General features: G+C 45.3%; 1 protein-coding gene across 1 annotated transcript; it reads left to right on the forward strand.

The window, feature by feature from the left end:
- Positions 1-14,240: 14,240 nt before the first annotated feature.
- On the forward strand, positions 14,241-20,939 carry LOC139308865 (amine sulfotransferase-like). Its single transcript, XM_070932796.1, is given in 7 exon segments — positions 14,241-14,382; positions 14,741-14,949; positions 16,213-16,339; positions 18,314-18,408; positions 19,685-19,865; positions 20,778-20,899; positions 20,901-20,939. Coding segments are annotated over 7 exon segments (915 nt in total).
- The last annotated feature ends 1,507 nt before the right edge of the window (positions 20,940-22,446 follow it).

Genomic DNA, 22,446 nt, shown 5'->3' on the forward strand with positions numbered 1-22,446 from the left:
TTGGTTGGGGGAGTGGTGGTATACACCCATAGCCATATCATTTATTTTCCTCTAATTTTCATCCAAATGCATTTGAGAAGGCTTTCATCTTTGGTACCTTCCCTCCTGAAAAAGAGGATTCATGCCATTATAACACTGCTGACAAATGAGTGCACATTGTTCTTTAATACATTATTTTATTATATTGTACAAGCTGTGGTGGCGCAGTGGTTAGAATGCAGTACTGCAGGCTACTTCTGCTGACTTCTGGCTGCTAGCAGTTCAGCGGTTCAAATCTCACCAGGCTGAAGGTTGACTCAGCCTTCCATCCTTCCAAGATGGGTAAAATGAGGGCCCAGATTGTTGCGGGCAATTTGCTGACACTGTAAACTGCTTAGAGTTTATAACTTCTCTATAGCTTAGAGAAGGCTATAAAAACACTGTGAAGCAGTATATAAGTCTAAGTGCTATTGCTATTGTTAAGGCTAAGGCTATTATTGGTCATTCAGAGTTCAGAATGGCATATTTAGGCCATTGGAAAAATACCCCTCATCATCACTATCACTATCATGATAGTGATAGTGTCATAACATGCTATTGGTACAGTAAAATACATTGCCATTTTTGGACAATTTATACCCTGCAGATCATGCCAATAATCACAAGGAAGTTGATCGTCAGTTGAATTGCGTCCCTTTACCTCACTATGGGAATAGCATGTTCTCTGACAGTGGCTATATACTACATCAGAAAAACCTTCAGAAGAGTTGTGACTATTACAATTTCCATAGATGTATAAAAAATAAGATGCTTGAACTGATTGTTGCTGGGTGTTAATTCGGAGTCTGCAAAATATAAAACATATCCTGTTAGTGTGCTCCCTGCACCACTGGCATTTACATAACAATAAATAAAACCAGTTATTCACTCTGTCCTTCCCTGGGCATTACAGATGGACCATTCACAATTCCACAGTCTGACTAGTGAGAATTGCAGGATACATCCTAAGTCTTCCACTGCTCTGATCACTAAAATTACAACGTGGTTTACAGAAACGATAAGTCTGAAGAAATCGGTTTCTTTACCAAAACCCCAACAACAGGCTTTGTTGCATTCTGTTAGCAGAGGCCCTGAGTTGCCCCACATGTTGGTGGTGTCTAACAATTTGATTTGCAGAACTGTTATTAAACACTTTGTTATCCGAGGCTGCTATATTATTTTCAAATGCACACAGAAGTTTAAACAGTTGAACTTCAGAGTGGCCTGTAGCTGACACATCTAGAACTCAGTGTGTGTGCAGAATCACTTTTAAGTAGACCCAAACATGAATTCTGACATGGCTCATGTGTCCTGGGCATGCCTGTCATAAACATGACTGTGCAGAATCACAGCTTTATGTTTATCAATAAGAAGACTGAAAGGGGTGGAATGAAATTTTATACAGGGGGAGGGGAGATGAAGGAGGCAAAGTTGTTCTGGGAGTTTCCATTCCACTTCCTCCCCACATTTTTTTCTTAAAAAATAAACTCCTGGGTGATTCTTTCTCTCCGCTCCTCAACCAGCCCGTCATCAATCAAAGTAAGTCACACATTTTGACACCCTCTTTACGTGCATAGTAAATTTAGCAAATTCCTTTATTAAAGGGAAGGGAGATTGGAGGGCAGAGACAGAAAGTTTAGCTTCAGCAGTAAATTGGGGGAGGAGGAAGGGAGAAAGATCAACAAGTCTTTTCCGTCTGGCATTTTTTGCTTTGTTTCGTTTCATTCATTGAAAAAAAATGTGGGTTTGTGGAGGGAGGGGCTAAAGCAAGAGAAAGGTTTTTGAAAAGCTCATCTGGGAGCTGTTACCCTCGATGCACGGAGCTTGCTTCCCAAAATCAAAAACTAGGGGAGGCTGGCAGTCTCCTCAGTGCCACTGGTCTGGACAGAGGTCTAGCCCACAAGCTAGCTTCAAAGGTTTAGGATATCTCATTTGCACCAAGCACAGACTTGTTTGGGAGCCTCTTTGGCATTGGAAGGGGATGCTCATGCCCAAATCTAGCCAAGCTTTTCCCTCCTGCTTGGCAGTTTTTGGCTTAGCAAAGCTTTTGCTGGTGTCTATATGGCTAAGACGCTGAGCTTGTCAATCGGCAGTTCAGCAGTTTGAATCTCTAGTGCTGCATAACGGGGGAGCTCCCGTTATTGTCCCAGCTTCTGCCAATGTAGCAGTTCAAAAGCACGTAAAAAAAGCAAGTAGAAAAATAGGGACCACCTTTGGTGGGAAGGTAACAGTGTTGCATGTGCCTTTGGCGTTCAGTCATGCCAGCCACATGACCATGGAGACGTCTTCGGACAGCAATGGCTCTTCGGCTTTGAAACAGAGATGAGCACCACCCCCTAGAGTCAGGAACAACTAGCACATATGTGCAAGGGGAACCTTTACCTTTACCTTTACCCTTTTTTTGGACACAGCTGGGTGGTGGGCCTCCCAGATCTTCACTTCCTTCACCCTCTGAAGGTTTTTGTGCTCCGTTTATCAACCTACATGGTTACCTAATGACTACACCTGAGAAAGCCAGATGTACTTGATTTAGGTCAAGTGGTGACTCAATTTACGATCGCTATGAGTGATGACTGTAATTCCAGGCACAGTTGTGGCTGTAAGTCAAAGATTACCTATGTACACACTTATTCCTGGCCATTCTTTTCATACTTCTACAATTTTCTTACACTGCTCTGTGTGTCGCTGTGAGCAGGATTTGTATAGTTTCAGGACTTTAAGAGATGGCAAGAGTGTTGTTTCCTCCTTCTCCTAAGAGACATTTAAATGATCTTCCAACTCAGTTGCTGATTAGAAGAGGTAAGCTGAGGCAGAACCAGCTTTGGGGCCAGCTTTGTCCATCAATACATTGAGGATCTGAGGGTCTGAGGGTCTGGCCTATTAACTTGTTATCAAACTGTTAGGTGCTTTTGCAAATGAGCCATGCTATTCATTCTGTTACTGAAATCAGCAATCTAATTTAGCACTGGCTTTGGTATCTGTTAGCAAAGAGCTAAGGAGGCTTCTTTTCTTAGATTTATATACCGCCCTACTCCCGAAGGACTCAGGATGGTGAACAGGCACAAAATAAAACACATAGATACAAAAGTTAAAAGACATAATTAAAACCAGATTAATTAATTAATTAAAGACATAATTAAAACCAGGCTGACGTTAAATGCTTCATTATGTAAGAAATGTCTGTCTAACTGGCAGGTTGTGGCTGAAGAATTGTGCAAGTGGGCCCCTTGCTAGAACAGGGAAAGATAATGTGGCATTTAGCTTAAGTGCTGTCAAGAATGTCCAGGCAAAATACTCAAGAATGTCACTTTGAAATGTATATTATAGTATAGTATAAGAGGGATATGATAATTTTATTAGAAAGAAAGGGTCAGCATATGGAGATGGAGTAAGTGGATGGTAAAGTATGATATAATCTGTTATGAATTTGGGTTTTACTATGAAGAAGTCAAAGGGGAAGGGGAGGGGGAGAGGGGTTAGGGAGGAGGGGGGGAAAAAGGGGGAAAATTTGTATTTGAAAAGAATGTCCAGGCAAAGTCCAAAGGTAGAAAGTTAATCATTAATATGTTAAAAACAAATTACAGGTGAAGAACTTAGATAATTAAGTACACTCTGTGCTTATTACGGGATGTTACCAGAGGTGGGTTTCAGCAGGTTCTGACCAGTTGTGGAGAACCGGTAGTGGAAATTTTGAGTAGTTCAGAGAACCGGTAGTAAAAATTCTGACTGGTCCTGCCTGCATCTAATCTCTGCCTCCCAAGTCCCAGCTGATTGGAAGGAAATTGGGATTTTGCAGTAACCTTTCCCTAGTTTGGGGAGGGAATGAAGATTTTACAGTATCCTTCCTCTGGAGTGGGGTGGGAATGGAGATTTTACAGTATCCTTCCCCTACCATGCCCACCAAGCCATGCCACGTCCACCAAGCCACACTCATAGAACCAGTAGTAAAAGTTTTTGAAATTTTTCCAATGGATGTTACATGTCTTCAGTAAATCAGGATCACGTGATGAAACATAAGGAAATTCTGATGTGTAGTTGTGGTTTTCTGGTATAAAAACAGTCTGTTGCATATCTGCAGGCACACTTGAGTTGGACTTGGATCCCAAATGTGCATTTTTATTTCTGTGCAAAAATAAAGCATTAGATCCTAGTTTCCTCTACTCAGCATGATATTATCATCCAATTGTACCAGATAAAATGAACCCAATGATGGACTGGGCCAACACTTTCTAGAGGGAAAAAAACAATGGGCCAATAACTAAATTGCAAAAATCATCAGAAAAAGATGACAATAGCAGCCTATGTTGAGAGTGTGGTGGCGCGACAACTTCCCCAGTACCTGGATGAAGCTGTCTATCTAGATCCGTGCCAGTTGGGCTTCAGGCCGGGGTACAGCACGGAAACGGCATTGGTCGCATTGGTTGATGATCTCTGGAGGGCCCGGGACAGGGGTTGTTCCTCTGTCCTGGTCCTATTAGACCTCTCAGCGGCTTTTGATACCATCGACCATGGTATCATGCTGCATCAATTGGAGGGGTTGGGAGTGGGGGGCACCATGTTGCGGTGGTTCTCCTCCTTCTCTGACTGTACACAGTTTGTGTTGGCAGGGGGTCAGAGGACGACCTCGAGGTGCCTTGTTTGTGGGGTGCCACAAGGGTCGGTCCTCTTGCCCCTTCTGTTCAACATTTATGTGAAGCCGCTGGGTGAGATCATCCGTGGTTTGGGGGTGAAGTGCCATCAATACGCTGATGATACTCAGCTGTACATCTCCACCCCGGACCACCCCAATAATGCTGTTGACATGATGTCCCGGTGCCTGGAGGCCGTGCAGATCTGGATGGGGAGAAACAAGCTCAGACTCAACCCTTCCAAGACTGAGTGGCTGTGGTTTCCAGCATCCCGATATAGCCAGCTAGCTCCATCACTGACTATTGGGGGTGAGACCTTGACCCCCTCAGAGAGTCCTTCTGGACTCACAGCTGTCTTTAGAAGACCATCTGACGGCTGTGGCCAGGGGAGCTTTCTATCAGGTTCGCCTGATTTACCAGTTGCGTCCCTTTCTGGACCAGGACGCCCTGCGCACGGTCACTCACGCCCTCATCCCATCCCATCTGGACTACTGTAATGCTCTCTACATGGGGCTCCCCTTGAAGAGCACCCGGAGGCTCCAACTGGTCCAGAATGTGGCTGCGCAGGTAATTATGGGTGCGACACGGCACACCCATGTAACACCTCTCCTGCACAAGCTGCACTGGCTCCCGGTGGTCTTCTGGGTGCGATTCAAGGTGCTGGTTACCACCTTTAAAGCACTCCATGGCTTAGGACCTGGGTATGTACGAGATCGCCTTCTGCCACTGCTAGCCTCCCACCGGCCAATACGCTCCCACAGAGAGGGACTCCTCAGGGTGCCGTTGGACAAACAGTGCCAACTGGCAACCCCCAGGGGGAGAGCCTTCTCTGTGGGGGCACCTGGCCTCTGGAATGACCTACCCCTGGAGGTTCGTATGATCCTTGACCTTCGTACCTTTTGCCATGCCCTTAAGACCCTGTTGTTCCAACAGGCCAGGCTGGCCTAGAATATGAATTTTAAATTGGGTTGTTTGTCAATTTTTAACTTCGTGGGCCAAATTTAATATATTCGTTTTAAATTGTTTTTAAATTTTGTGAGTTTATGTATGTTTTAACATGGCTGTACACCGCTCTGAGTCCTTCGGGAGAAGGGTGGTATAGAAATTTAATAAACTAACTAAACTAACTAACTATGTTAAACTTTGAAAAATCACTCACACAAAATAATACTGCTCAACTTTTTAATGATACCATGTGCCCATTTATATATGGAAAGGAAACATATATAATTAATCTAAGATTTAATCTGGGTATAAACAATAAGATCTGCATTCCATACTTTATAAATCCATAATGCTTCATATAATGATATATTCCAAATCCTGGGCATATAGAAGTATACTTTCATCTTTAAAACATACTAATATTTAAAAACACTTTAATAAATTTATAGTACTAGTCAGGGTTGGTATTCACTTACCTTCGCTACTGGTTTGCAAATGTGAACACGTTCCACACATGCGTAGAAGGTAAAAAACAGGACGTGATGACATCCGGGCGGGTGGGCGGAGCCTCCTGTCTGTGGCGCTACCGGATCCTGTGATCCAGATAGAAGTGGCTGAAGTTCACCACTGGTACTAGTCCAGAGTAAAATAAGAGTGTTATAAATCTACATAAAACGAGAAAGTGCCCCTTCTTCTATTTTACATTTCCACCCAATCCTTTCTCTGATATGTCCAATAATAATAACAATACACACATTTTCTTCATTTTGAGTATCATTTTCAAGCTACAAAAAGCTTTCCATATCTTCTTTAGAACCCGTAGCCATTCATTCATTAATATATAGAGCATTGCTGTGAATCAGTATTTCTCAACTTCTAGAAATTCAACTTTTAAATTTCTGAACAATGCCCACGTTGGCTGGGGCGTTCTGGTAACCGAATTCCCCCTACATCAACTTGTCTTAAAGACATTGAAGGTTGGAAACACAGCTGTGAATGTTATTATCCTGTTTGCAACAAAAGTTCAGCATCTCACAGATGTCAAACTCCTGGCATCAAGTTGCCGTCATGTGGTGTTCCACAAAGTTTTTTCCCTTTGTGGAGTTGGGGTGGGCGTTGCCTGTGCAAGATGCATCTGGTCCGTGGGCCACCAGTTTGACCCCTGCATAGAGACTGGGCTCTGGCAGGCATTTTCAGTGTGCCTTTCAGGGAGACAGAGTGGCTTCATCAATACCAGCTTCACCTTTAATGGTCTGGTACTTTGTTATTATTTAGTATCGTTTTATTTAGTATCTTTTTTATTTCATCTTTATTTATTTATTTTATTTGATTATTTATTTAGAATTAACATCTGAAAAATAACAAAGAGTCTTTTAAGTATTGAGGCAAGGATAAATCTTATTAATGAAGCAAGCGGCTGAAAATAGTTTTTGGAAAAAAAAAAACAAGTTACATTTATTTCCTTCACCACGGAATGATTTGCATGCTAACATTTAAAACTTTTTTCTTTCTATCTTTAAAATAAACTGTTAATTCATTGTCTCTTTGTGAGATTGTTTTGCTCTCAAGATGGGATGGGAGAAATAAAAGATTGATTACTCCTGTCACATCCCTCAATCTTATACGATCTGAAACTGGTGCTATAGATGTTGTTCTATTTCCCCTTTTTTGACTTTACATCTGGGAAAGCAGCAGGGGTGTAAGAGCCTCTTCTCTCAATACAATAGGGAAAGAAAGGAAGTCAGGCAAGACATCTGTTGGAAGATGGAAGGGTTTGGTGAAGGCCACCAAGATGCACTCTCAAAGCATGAGGTGAGGCCGGGTGAGAAGACACAGAAGGTGTTGTGGCCCCGCCCTCTGAGCCTGTCCCATCGGAGGAAGAAAGCTCCGAGCATGAGGAAGAGGAGTCAGCCAGGCCTCCCTCTCCAGGGCCCTCCCCTCTGGCATTGTCTCAAGTGCCGGCCGAGGGAGAGGAGACAGCTGATTCGAGTCAAAGTGATAATGACACATCATTCCTGGACGCACGCCTCCGAAGGCGTGATAAACGTTTGCAGCAGCTTGGGAGGCGTGCTAGGGATTAGAACTGAGTCACTGGACCACACCCCAGAGACCACACCCCAGAGACTATATAATAGAGAGTGGTGGTCAAGGATCTTTTGTGACGAACAAAGCAAAACCTTGGACAGTCACTAAAGCCTCGTCCGGAACTGCTGGGAGGAATATTATTTCTGTTTGGACTTTCTTGAACGTTCGAATCTTATCTGTCTGTTTGTGAAAATAAAGTAACTTGGCAGACGGTGTGTCTATCGCTGCCAAGTCGGAGATAAGAACTGGGTGCGTTCCAAAGTGTTTCCTTAACCCTCGACTGGCTGTGTGTGTGTGTGTGGGGACGGGGACAGATCATCTTGTTCGTCACCCCATACTCCATCGTTAACCCACGATGGACCAACAGCTGCAGCAGCAGATACAGCAGATGCTGGAGGCCAATCAGCTTCTGCAACAGCAAGTAGCACAGCTAACTGCCCAACTTGCTTTGGGAAATGCTCCTGCAGCTGCACCTCCTCCCCCTCCCCGTCCGAGATGCCCAGTGAATGTGCCAGATAGGTTTTCTGGGCAGCAGGAGATGTTTCCGGCCTTCTTGGGACAATGCCAACTGTTTATGGCAATGAGGCCGGAGGATTTTCTGGATGACCGGGCTCGGGTGGCATTTGTTATCAGCTCCCTCTCGGGCACTGCCGCCCGATGGGCCACGCCCCTGTTGTTGCAAGATAGCCCCTTGCTCCTGGACTTTCAGGGCTTTTTACAACACCTGCGCACCATGTTTGAGGACCCCCTCCGGGTGCAGACGGCAGCGAGGCGCATCAAGGACCTCCGCCAAGGCAAGCGCCCCCTGCAGGACTATATTTCAGAGTTCCGACTGCTAGGCCAGGATTCGGCTTGGAATGAGGTGGCGCTGATGGACGCCTTCCAGGACGGCCTTTCCGACGAGATGCAGGACGAGCTGGTTCGTGTGGAGGCGCCACCAACCCTCGACGCGCTGGTGACCCAATGCCTGTGTATCGACGCCCGCTTGCAACGGCGACGGCCCCGTCGGGCTCTTCCGGAACCATCGACAGTGTCGGCACCCCCGCGTTTCGCACCGACAGCGCTCCGGACTGCACAGCGTTTTGTGGCGACGGCTGAGGAGCCTATGGAACTCGGAGCAGCCAGACCTCAACTGACGGCCCAGGAGCGGATGCGGAGACGTCAAGGGGGGTTGTGCCTCTATTGCGGCGAGGCGGGACATTTTGCCGCCTCGTGTCCCCGGAAGCAGAGTGGACCGCTCAGGCCTGTTCCGGAGTCTCGGCGTGACCTGCCGGGAAACGGGCCAGGCCTGGCCTAGGGGAAACTCTGGGTCAGGCACGTGACCATGCCCCGCCGGAGTCGGCGGCTGTGGACTGTGAGCCCCCTCGGCACCTGATTTTGAACACCCGGGTGTTGTTGGCTAACTGGTCGGAGGGGCTCCAAGCGCACGCGCTGGTGGACTCGGGGGCCACCACGAACTTTATGGACCAGGCCTTTGTGGCCCATTACAAAGTCCCCTTGGTTCCAGTGGACCCTCCCTTGAGGGTTGAAACTATAGATGGGCGGGAACTCGTGGCGGGGCCCATCAAAACCGCTACCCAGCCCTTGCGCCTCGCCATTGGAAACCACGAGGAGGCGATCCAGTTTTACGTAACGGCGGATCTGCACTTTCCCTTGGTCCTGGGGATGGCCTGGCTTCGGGCGCACGACCCTCAGGTGGCGTGGTCGAGAAACGCCATCTCGTTCCCAAGCCTGCAGTGTGTCGACCACCTTCGCCACACCTGCGCCGGCCAGGACGTCTCTGCCCCAAACGTCTCCTTGCCTCCGGAGCTGACGCCCTTCGCCGACGTGTTCAGCGAGAAGGAGGCGGACCGCTTGCCCCCGCACCAACCCTACGACTGTGCGGTGGACCTAATGCCCAACGCGCCCCTGCCATCGGGACGCCTGTACTCCATGTCGGAGCCCGAGCTGGCCGCCTTGCGGGACTTCCTGGAAAAGAACCTGGCCCGTGGGTTCATCCGGCCTTCGACCTCCCCGCTCTCGGCCCCGGTCCTCTTCGTTAAAAAGAAGACGGGGGACTTGCGCCTGTGTTGCGACTACCGGCGCTTGAATGCCATCACAGTGCGAAATCGCTACCCCCTGCCGCTGATCCCGGAGCTGATGGAGAGGTTGCGGGAGGCCTCGATCTTCACTAAGCTCGATCTCCGAGGGGCTTACAACCTGGTGCGCGTGAGAGAGGGGGACGAGTGGAAGACGGCGTTCGGCACGCGGTACGGACACTTCGAGTATACCGTCATGCCGTTCGGGTTGACCAACGCCCCCGCAGTCTTCCAGCACTTGATGAACGATGTGTTCCTGGACATGCTGGATCGGTTCGTGGTGATCTACTTGGATGACATTTTGATCTATTCCCGGACCCCGGAAAGTCACCTCCAGCATGTCCGCCAGGTCCTGCAGCGCCTGCGGGAGCACCAGCTCTATGCGAAGTTGGAGAAATGCTACTTCTTCCAGACTTCCATAGAGTTCCTTGGGCACATCATCACCCCCGAGGGCATCGCGATGGACCCACACAAGGTGTAGGCCTTGCGGAGTTGGGAACCCCCGCGTCGGGTGAAGGACGTCCAGCGTCTGTTGGGATTCGCCAACTACTATCGGACCTTCATCCCGGGCTTTGCCACCCTGACCTTGCCGTTGACCCAGCTCCTTCGGAAGAAGGTCCCGTTCCAGTGGGGGCCCCCGCAGCAGCAGGCCTTTGAGGTCCTCAAGCAGGCCTTCCTCACGGAGCCAGTCCTGAGGCACCCCAATCCACACCGTCCGTTCGTGGTGGAGACGGACGCGTCCAACGTGGCGATTGGGGCGGTGCTGCTACAGGCTCCGGTGGATGGCGGCACTCTTTTTCCCTGCGCATACTACTCCCGGAAACTCAACCCTTCCGAGTGCAACTACACCATCTGGGAAAAGGAGTTGCTGGCCATCAAGGCCGCGTTCGAGGCTTGGCGACATCACCTCGAGGGGGCCCGACACCAGGTGGAGGTGCGGACGGACCATCGGAACCTGGAGCACCTCACCACGGCACGGAAGTTGAACCAGCGGCAGATCCGGTGGTCGTTGTTTTTCGCCCGGTTCAACTTCCATGTCACCTACATTCCGAGCAACCTCAACCAGAGGGTGGACGCGCTATCCCGTAAGCCGGAATACTTTTGCCCGAAGGACTCCCTTCCCCCCCGGACGGTGCTGCCAGCGGACTCCTTGGCCGCGGTCCAGGAACCGGTGGACCTGCGGGCTCAGGTGCTGGAAGCGCAGCGACGGGATGACTGGTCGCAGCAGCGGAGAGCGGACGTCGGCCCCGCGTCCCCATGGACTGTGGAGGAGGGCTTGCTCAGACATCGGGGTCAGCTGTACGTGCCCACGAGTCCGCTCCGAGCCCTCGTCATGAACCAGTGTCATGACAACCCCGCGGCGGGGCACTTCGGCTTCTTTAAGACTTTGAACCTGGTGACATGGACTTTTTGGTGGCCTCGGGTACGGCACGACGTGCACGCCTACGTGACGTCCTGTGTGACGTGCCGACAGGCCAAAGCCGCGTCCGGCCCCCCTCCTGGACTACTCCAGCCGCTGCCGACACCGGAGAGACCGTGGGGAGCCAGTCCATGGACTTCCTGACAGACCTGCCCCTGTCCGCTACGTACATGACCGTCCTCGTGGTGGTGGATGCACTCACGAAGATGGCACATTTCATCCCGTGCCGCGGCCTGCCCTCGGCCCGCACCACGGCTCGCCTGTTCCTGCAACATATCTTCCGCCTCCACAGCCTGCCGGACCGGGTGGTTTCGGACCGCGGGGCCCAGTTCACGGCCCGCTTCTGGAAAAGCCTGATGGCCGCGCTGGAGGTGCAGGTGTGTCTGTCGTCATCGCACCATCCGGAGACTGACGGGGGCACGGAGAAGGTCATCGGCATACTGGAGCAGTACCTCCGCTGTTTTGTCAACCAGCAGCAGGACAACTGGGCCGAGTACCTTCCCCTGGCGGAGTTCGCCTTTAATAACTCCCAACACACCTCCACCCAGATGACCCCGTTCCATGCCAACGTCGGATACCATCCACGGCTTTTCGCATTGACCATCATGGACTCCCCTGTTCCCGAGACCCGGGACTTCCTCTCAGAGCTGCAGGCGGTGCAGCAACTGGTGCGGCGGCAGCTGATCCGGGCGAAAGAGGATTATAAACGGTTTGCCGATCGCGCCCGCCGGGCGACGCCACCGCTGGAAGTAGGAGATCGGGTGTGGTTGTCCACGAAACACCTCCCCACGGACCGGCCGGTACGGAAACTGGCCCAACGCTTTATCGGTCCCTTCCCTATCGAGGCGGTCATCAATCCGGTGGCCTACCGGTTGACTCTACCCCGCTCCATGCGGCTCCACCCTGTTTTTCATTGGTCCCTCCTGGTCCCTGAGGCCCCCGCGAGCCATCTCCGCCGCCCGCTGACGCCTGCCCCCCCAGCCGCAGCCGACGAGGACGACGCCTCGACATACGAGGTGGACAGCATCCGGGACTCCCGTTGGCTGAAGGGGCGCTTCCAATACCTCATCGCCTGGAAGGGGTACGGGCCCGAGGATTTCACCTGGGTGGACGCGTCTGCCGTTCAGGCCCCTGACCTGGTGCGGGCTTTCCACGAACAGTTCCCGTCCCGACCCCATCCCGACCGTCAGACCCGGGGGAAGGGCCCTGCGGTGGGGGATAGTGTTGTGGCCCCGCCCTCTGAGCCTGTCCCATCGGAGGAAGAAAGCTCCGAGCATGAGGAAGAGGAGTCAGCCAGGCCTCCCTCTCCAGGGCCCTCCCCTCTGGCATTGTCTCAAGTGCCGGCCGAGGGAGAGGAGACAGCTGATTCGAGTCAAAGTGATAATGACACATCATTCCTGGACGCACACCTCCGAAGGCGTGATAAACGTTTGCAGCAGCTTGGGAGGCGTGCTAGGGATTAGAACTGAGTCACTGGACCACACCCCAGAGACCACACCCCAGAGACTATATAATAGAGGGTGGTGGTCAAGGATCTTTTGTGACGAACAAAGCAAAACCTTGGACAGTCACTAAAGCCTCGTCCGGAACTGCTGGGAGGAATATTATTTCTGTTTGGACTTTCTTGAACGTTCGTATCTTATCTGTCTGTTTGTGAAAATAAAGTAACTTGGCAGACGGTGTGTCTATCGCTGCCAAGTCGGAGATAAGAACTGGGTGCGTTCCAAAGTGTTTCCTTAACCCTCGACTGGCTGTGTGTGTGTGTGTGGGGACGGGGACAGATCAGAAGGCCTTTGAGAGAGAAGCCTTGAGCCAGGGGTGGGATTCTACTTGTTCGGACCGGTTCGGGTGAACCGGTAGTTCCGATGACCAGCTGGGAGCGAACCGGTTCACCCCGATGATCACATGGGCCACCCGCCCTCCCGCCTGCGATATTTTCCTACTTTATCTTCTCAGCTGATTCGCGCACCTCAACTGTGTTTCTCCTCCAAAGAAATGCAGAAGTGAAGATTTTTTTCAAATGGCGCATGCACGCGCAACGCACATCAGGCATGCATGCAAAGCGCATGATCACCGAACCGGTTGTTAAACCAGGAGGATCCCACCACTGCCTTGAGCCTTCACCATTTACTCCATGGTCTCAGGCACAGTATAAGAATTTCAATTCTTCATTTCAAAGTTGTTGCAAGTAACTAGTATCTATTTTATCAACACTCATAATTATTTATAAAGCAAAAATGAATGTTAAAAAAATCAAAATGTATCAGTTCCAATAACATACTAGCAGTTTTAGCCAATGACTGACTAAAGATCAGCCTTCCTTAAATATTGGAGTGCTCTATAGGAATACAAAAAAAAAAAAAAAAATTGAGGAAGCACTGTAGTTCATTTAGCAACTATTCAAAGTTACAGTTGCACTGAAAGAAGTGACTTATGACCATTTTTAACACTTATAGCCTTTCTAGCATCCCTATGATCGTGTGATCAAAATTCAGATGCTTCGCAATTGGTTCATACTTACGACCGTTGCTATGTCCCAAGGTCACGTGATCACTTTTTGCAACCTTTTGACAAGCAAAATCAATGGGGGAGCCAGATTCACTTAACCGTATTACTAAATTATCAACCAAAATTATTCACTTAAGAACTGTAGTAGGAAAGGTCGTAAATGGGGCAAAACTCACTTAACAAATGTCTCACTTAACAACAGAAAATTTAGGTTCAATTATAGTCATAAGTTCAGGACTACCTGTACTATCAGAGACTATATAAGGCAACAGAAAAAGAAAAGAGAATTGCAACTATTACGTTTTTTAACATTGTAATTAAAATTTCTAAAGAAAACTCTTATATGCCAAAGAAGAACAGCAAATTTACTCCTTGCAATGGGAGTTTTCATGGGTGTAAATTGAGTTCCTAAAATGAATTAACTAATCTAGTAATATATTTTGTTTTAATTTATGTTGCCAGGAAGCATGGTTTTTAAATAACTGAATTAATACAATATGCATCATAAGTGTAGAAATGATTGACAATTACTCTATTATTTTATCAACAGATCTAATAATGGAGATAGTAAATAAGTACCTATTTAAATACAAAGGACTTTATTTTGTACAAAACCAGACCACACCTGAAAATATTGATTTAGCAGAAAGGTTTGAAATCCAAGATGATGATATATTTATAATCACCTATCCCAAATCTGGTAAGTTCAATTATATTTTCTGAGGAACGTTTAATCTTTTATCCAATTATTTAATTTAGCATTTTGGTTGCTAAACTGTGCTATGCTATAATCAGATTTTAATGTTTGGCATTTTATTAGAAGCTGGAAATGTAGGTAAAATAAAGCTGCTAAATCTGCATTATCACCATTTTATTTTTCTTTACAGGGCTCATTTTCTCTCATACATGCATCAACTATTGTAGAAGAAACTATTGCTTTTATGTTCTCTGAAACATTTACTATTCTTCCTGATAAAAAAGATTCCTCTATGTAACTTCAGCATTCTCCAAATAATGATGGCTCTGGGTGAATTAATTTAATTATTTCTTATTTACAGGCACAGTGTGGACTCAGAACATTCTGAGCTTGATTTTTCATGAAGGTCATCGAGATGGAACTGAAAATATTACCCTGCTCGACAGAATACCATGGCTAGAATATAATCTTTTCCGGGTGGATCTGACCAGTCTCCCATCACCTCATATCATTTGTTCCCATCTGCCCTACTATTTGGCACCCAAAGGATTACGAAATAAAAAAGCAAAGGTAAGACCTATTTTGCTACATTATGGAATGGAGTGGGGAGCTGTTTGTCTTCTATTCTTTTAGTTGTGTATCTGAACATTTTATTGACAAATGGGCAAGGACAAAGGAACAGATGCTATTTTGATCCACTGTGTTTGGTGGATGATAACAAAATTTGAAGTGTGAGGGGAAAAAATACCTCAAACAAAACAGGTGTCATGCATATCAGAAATAGGCTAAGAACCAAATTGAAGATTCATATATAGAAATACTTAAACCTTAAGCTTATTTTCCCCATAATGACATTTCCAAGTGGATTGTAATGATTTCTATCAAATTCCCAGTTGTAATGTTAACATATCCAGAAGATGCCACATCGACAAATAGATATATCCCCCATCTTTATTATTTTTACAAATAACTCAAGGCAACGAACATATCCAACACACTTCCTCCTCCTATTTTCCCCACAACAACAATCCTGTGAGGTGCGTTGGGCTGAGAGAGACTGCCTGCTCCAAGGTCACTCACCGGCTCTCATGGCTAAGGTGGGACTTGAACTCGCAGTGTCTTGCTTTTTAGCCTAGTGCCTTAAGCACTAAACTAAACTGGCTCTCATCCCTTTAGCCTTCAAATCTCTTCAGGGGAGACTGCTACTCTCAGTCACTCATGCCCTAGTCACCTCCTTGATGAACGACTGTAACAGCTTTAATATGGAGCTGCTTTTTGCAATGGCCCTTGAAGATGATGAGATGCTTCAGCTGGTTCAAAATTAGCATCATGGGATTTCGTATGTTCTCCAAGAACAGCATACATTATACTTCTGCTTTGCAAACTGCATTGGCTACCAGTTTGCTTCCCGGTCCATTTCAAAGTGTTAATTATGAAGTTTAAAGCCCTTCTTGAGTTGGGAACAGGTTATTTGAAGGACCTTCCCTCCCCTAACCTCCCCTAACAAGTCCATCTGGAGAAGCATGGGGGCCCTGTCAAGGAGGGAGTTTTTTTGGGGCAGGTTCTAGGTAGAAAGCATTTTCTGCTATGGGCCCTGCCCTATGGAAGGAATATCATTCTCCCCAAGGTGAGGCTAGTCACAGCCCTGTTGGCCTTCTGGGAAGTTCTCAAAATATTGTTTTATCAATGAGCTTCAAGATCCTATGATAGAAGGGTGCCTACCACATAACTGTATGAGAGTTAATTGATGCACTCACTATATGCTGGCAGTCTTGTCTTTTTTTCTGTTTTTATTTCATTTTTTTTGACCTAGGTATTATTTTTCTGCTACAGATTATTTATGTGTTTAGAAATCCAAAGGATGTCTTGGTTTCTATGTATCATTTTCACAAAGTTTCAGTTCCATTAGAAACTCCAAAAGACTTTGATACATTCTTGGAGAATTTTTTGGCTGGCAAAGGTAAGAAGATCTTGATGATGATAATGCTTGTCATTTGTTGATCTTGGACAAGAAAGTATGAATATATTTCAATCCACTTCCCACATGGAGCAAAGAATCCACCCTCTCCCCTAAAGTAAGATAGGAATAATGATTTACTTCTGCAGTAATTTGTATAGACAAACATCAATGTATGGAGAAGAATACAGGAGTCCTAGGACAACTCATGCTGTAAAAGTGACTGGGAAAGGCAAGAGAAGGCACTTCATTAAAAGACCGAGACAAGAAATAGTGGGATTCATTTAATGTTGAGAAAAATGGAAATAAGTTATTTGGTGGTTTAAAATCAGAATGTAATTGTGTTGGGAATAGACAGACAGAATCTAAAATTAACAAAAATCAATATTCATTTGAAAGCTTGAGAGTTATCCCATTTTTTTTTAAAAAAATTTGCAATATCTAAAGAACCAGTGGTGAAATCCAAATTTTTCTTTACTACCGATTCTGTGGTCGTGGCTTGGTGGGCATGGTGTGGCTTGGTGGGTGTGGCTTGGTGGGCGTGGCAAGGGAAAGATACTGCAAAATCCCCATTCCCTCCCCACTCCTGGGGCCAGCCAGAGCTGGTATTTGCCGGTTCTCCAAACTATTCAAAATTTCCACTACCGGTTCTCCAAACTGCTGAAAATTTCCGCTACCGGTTCTCCAGAACCTGGCAGAACCTGCTGGATTTCACCCCTGTAAAGAACCAAATATTCTCTAAAAGTGTAATCCCATGAGGAGCATTTAAGGATTGGTAACAGAAGAGAGCTAACAGGAATAAGTCTGATAGTTGATTTTTTTTTTTTATTTGATTTATATGCCGCCCTTCTCCGGAGACTCAGGGTGGCTTACAATGTGCTCAGCAATATGGTCTAGTCTAGTGATTTGGTCTAATCTAGTGATTAAGGCACCAGAATGGAAAGCAGGAGACTGTGAGTCCTGCTTTAGCCATGAAAGCCAGCTGGGTGACCCTGTGCCAATCATTCTCTCTCTCAACCCAACTCAATTCACAGGGTGGTTTTGGGGACAACAGGAGGAGGAAGGTGTGTTGAATATTTTCGGCACCTTGTGCTATTTGTAAACATAATAAAGGTGAAATACAAATCATAAAAATAAATAAATTTGCAGAAGTATAAAAAATAGTTCAAATTAGCAAAAGTGAACAAAACAAAACAGTGATATCTTGACAGAACTCCCTCCCTCCCCTTAGCAAGTAAGAGTATGCAACCACATTTGTTATGGCTCCCATTCCTTGTCTCTCCACTACACATCCAGTGTTATTAGTGCATGCTTCAATCATACTTCGATATGAAGGCCTCCAGGCTCATAAGGATAAATGGAGGAAATTCAAGCAATAAGAATACATCCCTAAGACAATCAGTCAGATGCAATTGAACTATTATAATACTCTGAAAAATATTATACTATTTTTCAGGGTATAAGACGCACCTACCTTTTTTGGTGAGGAAAAGAAGAAAAAGAAATCTCCCTCTGCCTCTGAGCAATTTTGTCTCGCTGGAGCAAACAGCAAACAGCCTGCTTTACTTTCATTTTCATTTTCAGCATAGATTGATTAGCACAAGGGGAAAAAAAACCTGCTCCAGCAATTTACCTCTTTGCAGCAAGCAGCAGAACCCTCCCCAAAACAGCTGAAAGCAAATCAGCTGAGAGTCGGGAGGCCGATCCAATCAACTTGTGCTAATTAGGCTGTGCTGAAGCTGAAAGGAGCTGTTTTTTCTTGCTGTTTGCTTGCAAGGAGGTAACTGCTGTGAGGCAGAAGCCAAAGGGTGGGGGCTAGTGGGTGGGCGGAGCTACATTTGGTGTATAAGACGCACCTAAATTTTCACCCCCTTTTAGGGGGAAAAAGGTGCGTCTTATACTTCGAAAAATATGGTAAATCACGTGACTTTTAACACTACTCTCCTGTTTACGCTAAATTCATTTCTCTCTTATCAGTGGGCAATGGTTTCTGGCTAGACCATATAGAAGGCTGGTGCACTCATAAGGATGATTTCAATATTCTCTTCCTTTCTTATGAAGAAATGAAAAAGGTCAGTGGCATCCATGTCATGTAGTGCAATACGACTATTAAGCTTTAGAAATGATGGGAAATGATGGGATGTTTAGAATAACCTATTGCAGAAGGAAGTTACAGAGGTGATTACAGAACCATTCTTTGTTATTTCTGTGAAAACCTGGAGGACTGGTGAGGTTTTTCAAAAAAAGTAAGTGCTCCCTCTTCAATAAGAAGGAGGAGGATTCAGAAAATTAGACTGTTGCCACCTTGACATCAGATTAATAAACAGTGTATTTGTACATACTTATGCAGACATGCTATAAATTATAGGAGCCAGTTTGTAATTGTTGCAGACAGGTTAGGTAAAATAAAGTTGATCTTATTCTTTGATAGAGCTATTGACTTAGTAGATAAGGGCAATCCAGCAAGCACAACAGGTTTCTAATTCAGCAAAATTTTGGCCAAAGTCTCATTTAATATTCTCCTGTTTTGGCTCAAAATAAACTGATTCAACTCAACTGCAGCCATCATTTTCAAGAGAGGCCAAGGCATTTATTTAACCTGACTTGACAACTGTCCAGTCTCTAATGCGGGGCCAAATTGCTAAGAATGTAAGAATCTGAATCTTAGGGAAATTGTGACATATAAATATATTGAGAACCAGAAATGTTTCTCAAAAGTTTGCCACTTGAAAATCTGTAGCAGCAGTACTAGGGAAAAACTAGGGAAAAACTAGGGAAGGTTTTCTGTGTCTAATAACATTGCTATTGCTTGCTATGTCAATGTACAGTGCTCATAAAAAAAAATACAAATCACAATCTCAATATTTTTTTCAGTAAGAAAATGAATATATATTTGTATGTATTTGTTGTTAGTTGCGAAGTTGTGTCTGATCCATCCCACTGACCCCATGGACAACGTTTCTCCAGGCATTTCTGTCCTCTACCATCCCCCGGAGTCCATTTAAGCTCCTGCGGACTGCTTCAGTGACTCCATCCAGCCATTCTCTGTTGTCCCCTTCTTCTTTTGCCCTCAATCTTTCCCAGAATTAGGCTCTTCTCCTTCCTTCTCATTAGGTGGCCAAAATATTTGAGTTTCATCTTCAGGATCTGGCCTTCTAAAGAGCAGTCAGGGTTGATCTCCTCTAGGACTGACCAGTTTGATCACCTTGCAGTCCTATGTGTGTGTATAAGATAAGATGTTATATGTAAGATTTTATATATAATGTGTGTGTGTGTGTGTGTGTGTGTTATGTGTGTCTTTTCTCCATTAATATGGATGATCTAATATAAAGCTTTATCAAATTGCAGGATCTGAGAAGTTCAGTATTGAAAATATGCAACTTTCTAGGAAAAGAACTAAGTGAAAAGGAGGTGGATGATGTGGTAGATAAAGCTACATTTGATAACATGAAAATGGATTCTAGAGCAAACTACAGATTCTTGTCTTCTGATCAGCTGGATTTCAGCAAAGGGGACTTTCTTCGCAAAGGTAAATCAGTAGTAGTTCGTACTCCTGAGGCTATGCTTGTGGGACATGCCAGGCTTCATCTGAGACCAGGATTACTCCCTTCATCTGAAAAATGCCTTTTAAGTTGTATAGACATGTCCCAACATCTTTCTTAGCTGTACCAATGTTAAAGTAGTGATCTCTTTTTCATCCTGACAATGGATTTGGCATGGATATAATCTGACAGTTTCTATGACCAGTCTGTTGCTTGCATAGTCAAATGATCCTTAGCAGGGGTGGTATTCACTTGCCTTCACTACCGGTTCGCAAATGTGAGCGCACACGCCTCCTCCACACATGCACAAGCCTTCTGAGCATTCACAGAGGGTCAAAAACAGGATGTGATGATGTCTGGGTGAGTGGGCGGAGCCTCCTGCAGCCGGTGCTACTGGATCGCGCGATCCGGATAGAACCGGCTGAATTTCACCACTGATCCTTAGGGAGTGGGATCGTTGTAGTTCACACTGGCCACTTTTAAGTGGTGGAGACATAGCCTCTTCACTCTCTACTCTGGGTACTGTTCTCCAGTCTTAGAAGTGCCTCCTTTAAGCCTATGTGGACATAGACAATGCTCAAAGAACCATCAATTGTTTCCCTTCATCATGGGGCCAGTTCCAACAGGATGAATTCAAGATCATTTGAACCTCCCTCGCAGACCATTAGTTCCATGACTAATCTTCTATCAAGTCTTCACTCTGTAACCCAGCTCTAGTTAAAATAGTAAGGAACCAGTTTCCTCTCCAAGAACTATAAATATAGATTCTAAAGAACTGTTTGATGGACAAGGAGGTGCCTAAGCAGTCAACTGGTAACGGAGAAATGTGCAATGTCCCAATTTAGTTATGTTTTGCAAGCCATTAAACTGTTGACATTGTTTTAACTACTGCTTTCCAGGCATTGTTGGGGACTGGAAGAACCACATGACTGTTGCCCAGAGTGAAAGGTTTGACCGTGTCTTTAAGGAGAGGGTGGAAAAGCTGCCCTTCAGGTTCTGCTGGGATATGCAGGAGGATCCATGAGCCTATTTCCAGCACAGCAGGGGAAAATAATGTGTGATACACACCTTCAAATGGGTTGAATCAGAGATGACCTTCCAAGAAGGATCTTTATGCAACCTTGTAATGTTTAATTTTCAACTCTTTAAAGATCACAGAAGACAGCAACATTGAATTTTGTGCTATTGTTAATTATAATAGAACCTACAGAAAACTGTTAATATATGTCTCTCTGAAATTCTTATTTTCATTTCTATTTTGATTCCACAAATGAAGCCAAATGCACTAGAATTTTGATATTTGATGTCCAACTGGTTTCTACATACACTTAACATTTTTCACTTAACAACTGACTACTAACTTAACAACTGAAGTGATTCACTTAACAATTGTGGCAAGAAAGATCTTAAAATAGAGCAATACTCACTTAACAACTGTCTCGCTTAGCAACATAATTTTTGGCTCAGTTGTAGTCATAAGTTGAGAACTACCTGTATAAACTGCAAATACTACTCATTGTGTACATTAGCTACAAAGCAAGCAACAAGGTACTTTCCGTATGGACAGGGATGCCAAGTCTGAGCAGTTACCAAGGTTGCTAGAACAGCAGAAACTTCATTTTCTTTTCTTTTTTTTTTTAAATTGAAAAAGTTTTACAATTACATTTTCTCCCCAGTTTCCCCCCCCAACCCTCCCTGACCGCCCTAACCCTCCCTAGCCCACCCTAACCCACCCCTCCCCCCCGGACTTCCACAAAATATAATCCAAATCAAAATCCCCTTTTTATAAAACTTGAGTCCCTCCACCCCCTGTATTTTTTCACATCTTCACAAAATTCATTTATTCTATCTCTATATAATACTTTCAGTTAAAAGCTATCTGATATTTCCTAGTTTGATATTTATTCTGCACATAATCTATCCACTTTTTCCACTCCCATACATAAGTCTCTTGTGAGCGATCTTTTAAATATGCTGAAATCTTCGCCATCTCTGCAAAGCTGGCCATCTTCAAAGTCCATTCATCAATAGTAGGCATAGCTTCATTTTTCCAATATTGACCTATCAGTAATCTCGCTGCTGTTATCATATACAATATCAACTTTGTTTCACCCAATGTAAAACCCTTAACTATACCCAATAAAAACAATTGTGGGGAAAACTGAATTTTTTTCTTCAAAACATTCTGCATAACCCACCAAATTTTTATCCAAAAAGCCTTCACTTTCTTACAAGTCCACCACACATGATAATATGTGGCATCTAGGCAATCACATCTCCAGCATTTTGGTTGAACATTAGGGTACATGCACGACAATTTCTTAGGATCTAAATGCCATCTATAAAACATTTTATAAAAATTTTCCCTCAAATTCTGCGACTGTGTAAATTTAACATTCTGAACCCATATTTTTTCCCATGTTTCCAACATCACTGGTTCTGCAAAATTTTGTGCCCACTTTATCATGCAATCTTTAACCAATTCAGTTTCTGAATCCCTTTCTAACAAAACATTATAAACCCTTTTAATATGCATTGGACCTTTCTCTTTTATATGTCTAACCAATT

This window comes from Pituophis catenifer, unplaced genomic scaffold, assembly GCF_029215685.1.
Source record: "Pituophis catenifer annectens isolate HBS135680 unplaced genomic scaffold, rPitCat1.0.hap2 SCAF_1, whole genome shotgun sequence".
In the NCBI taxonomy this organism is placed as follows: Eukaryota; Metazoa; Chordata; class Lepidosauria; order Squamata; family Colubridae; genus Pituophis; species Pituophis catenifer.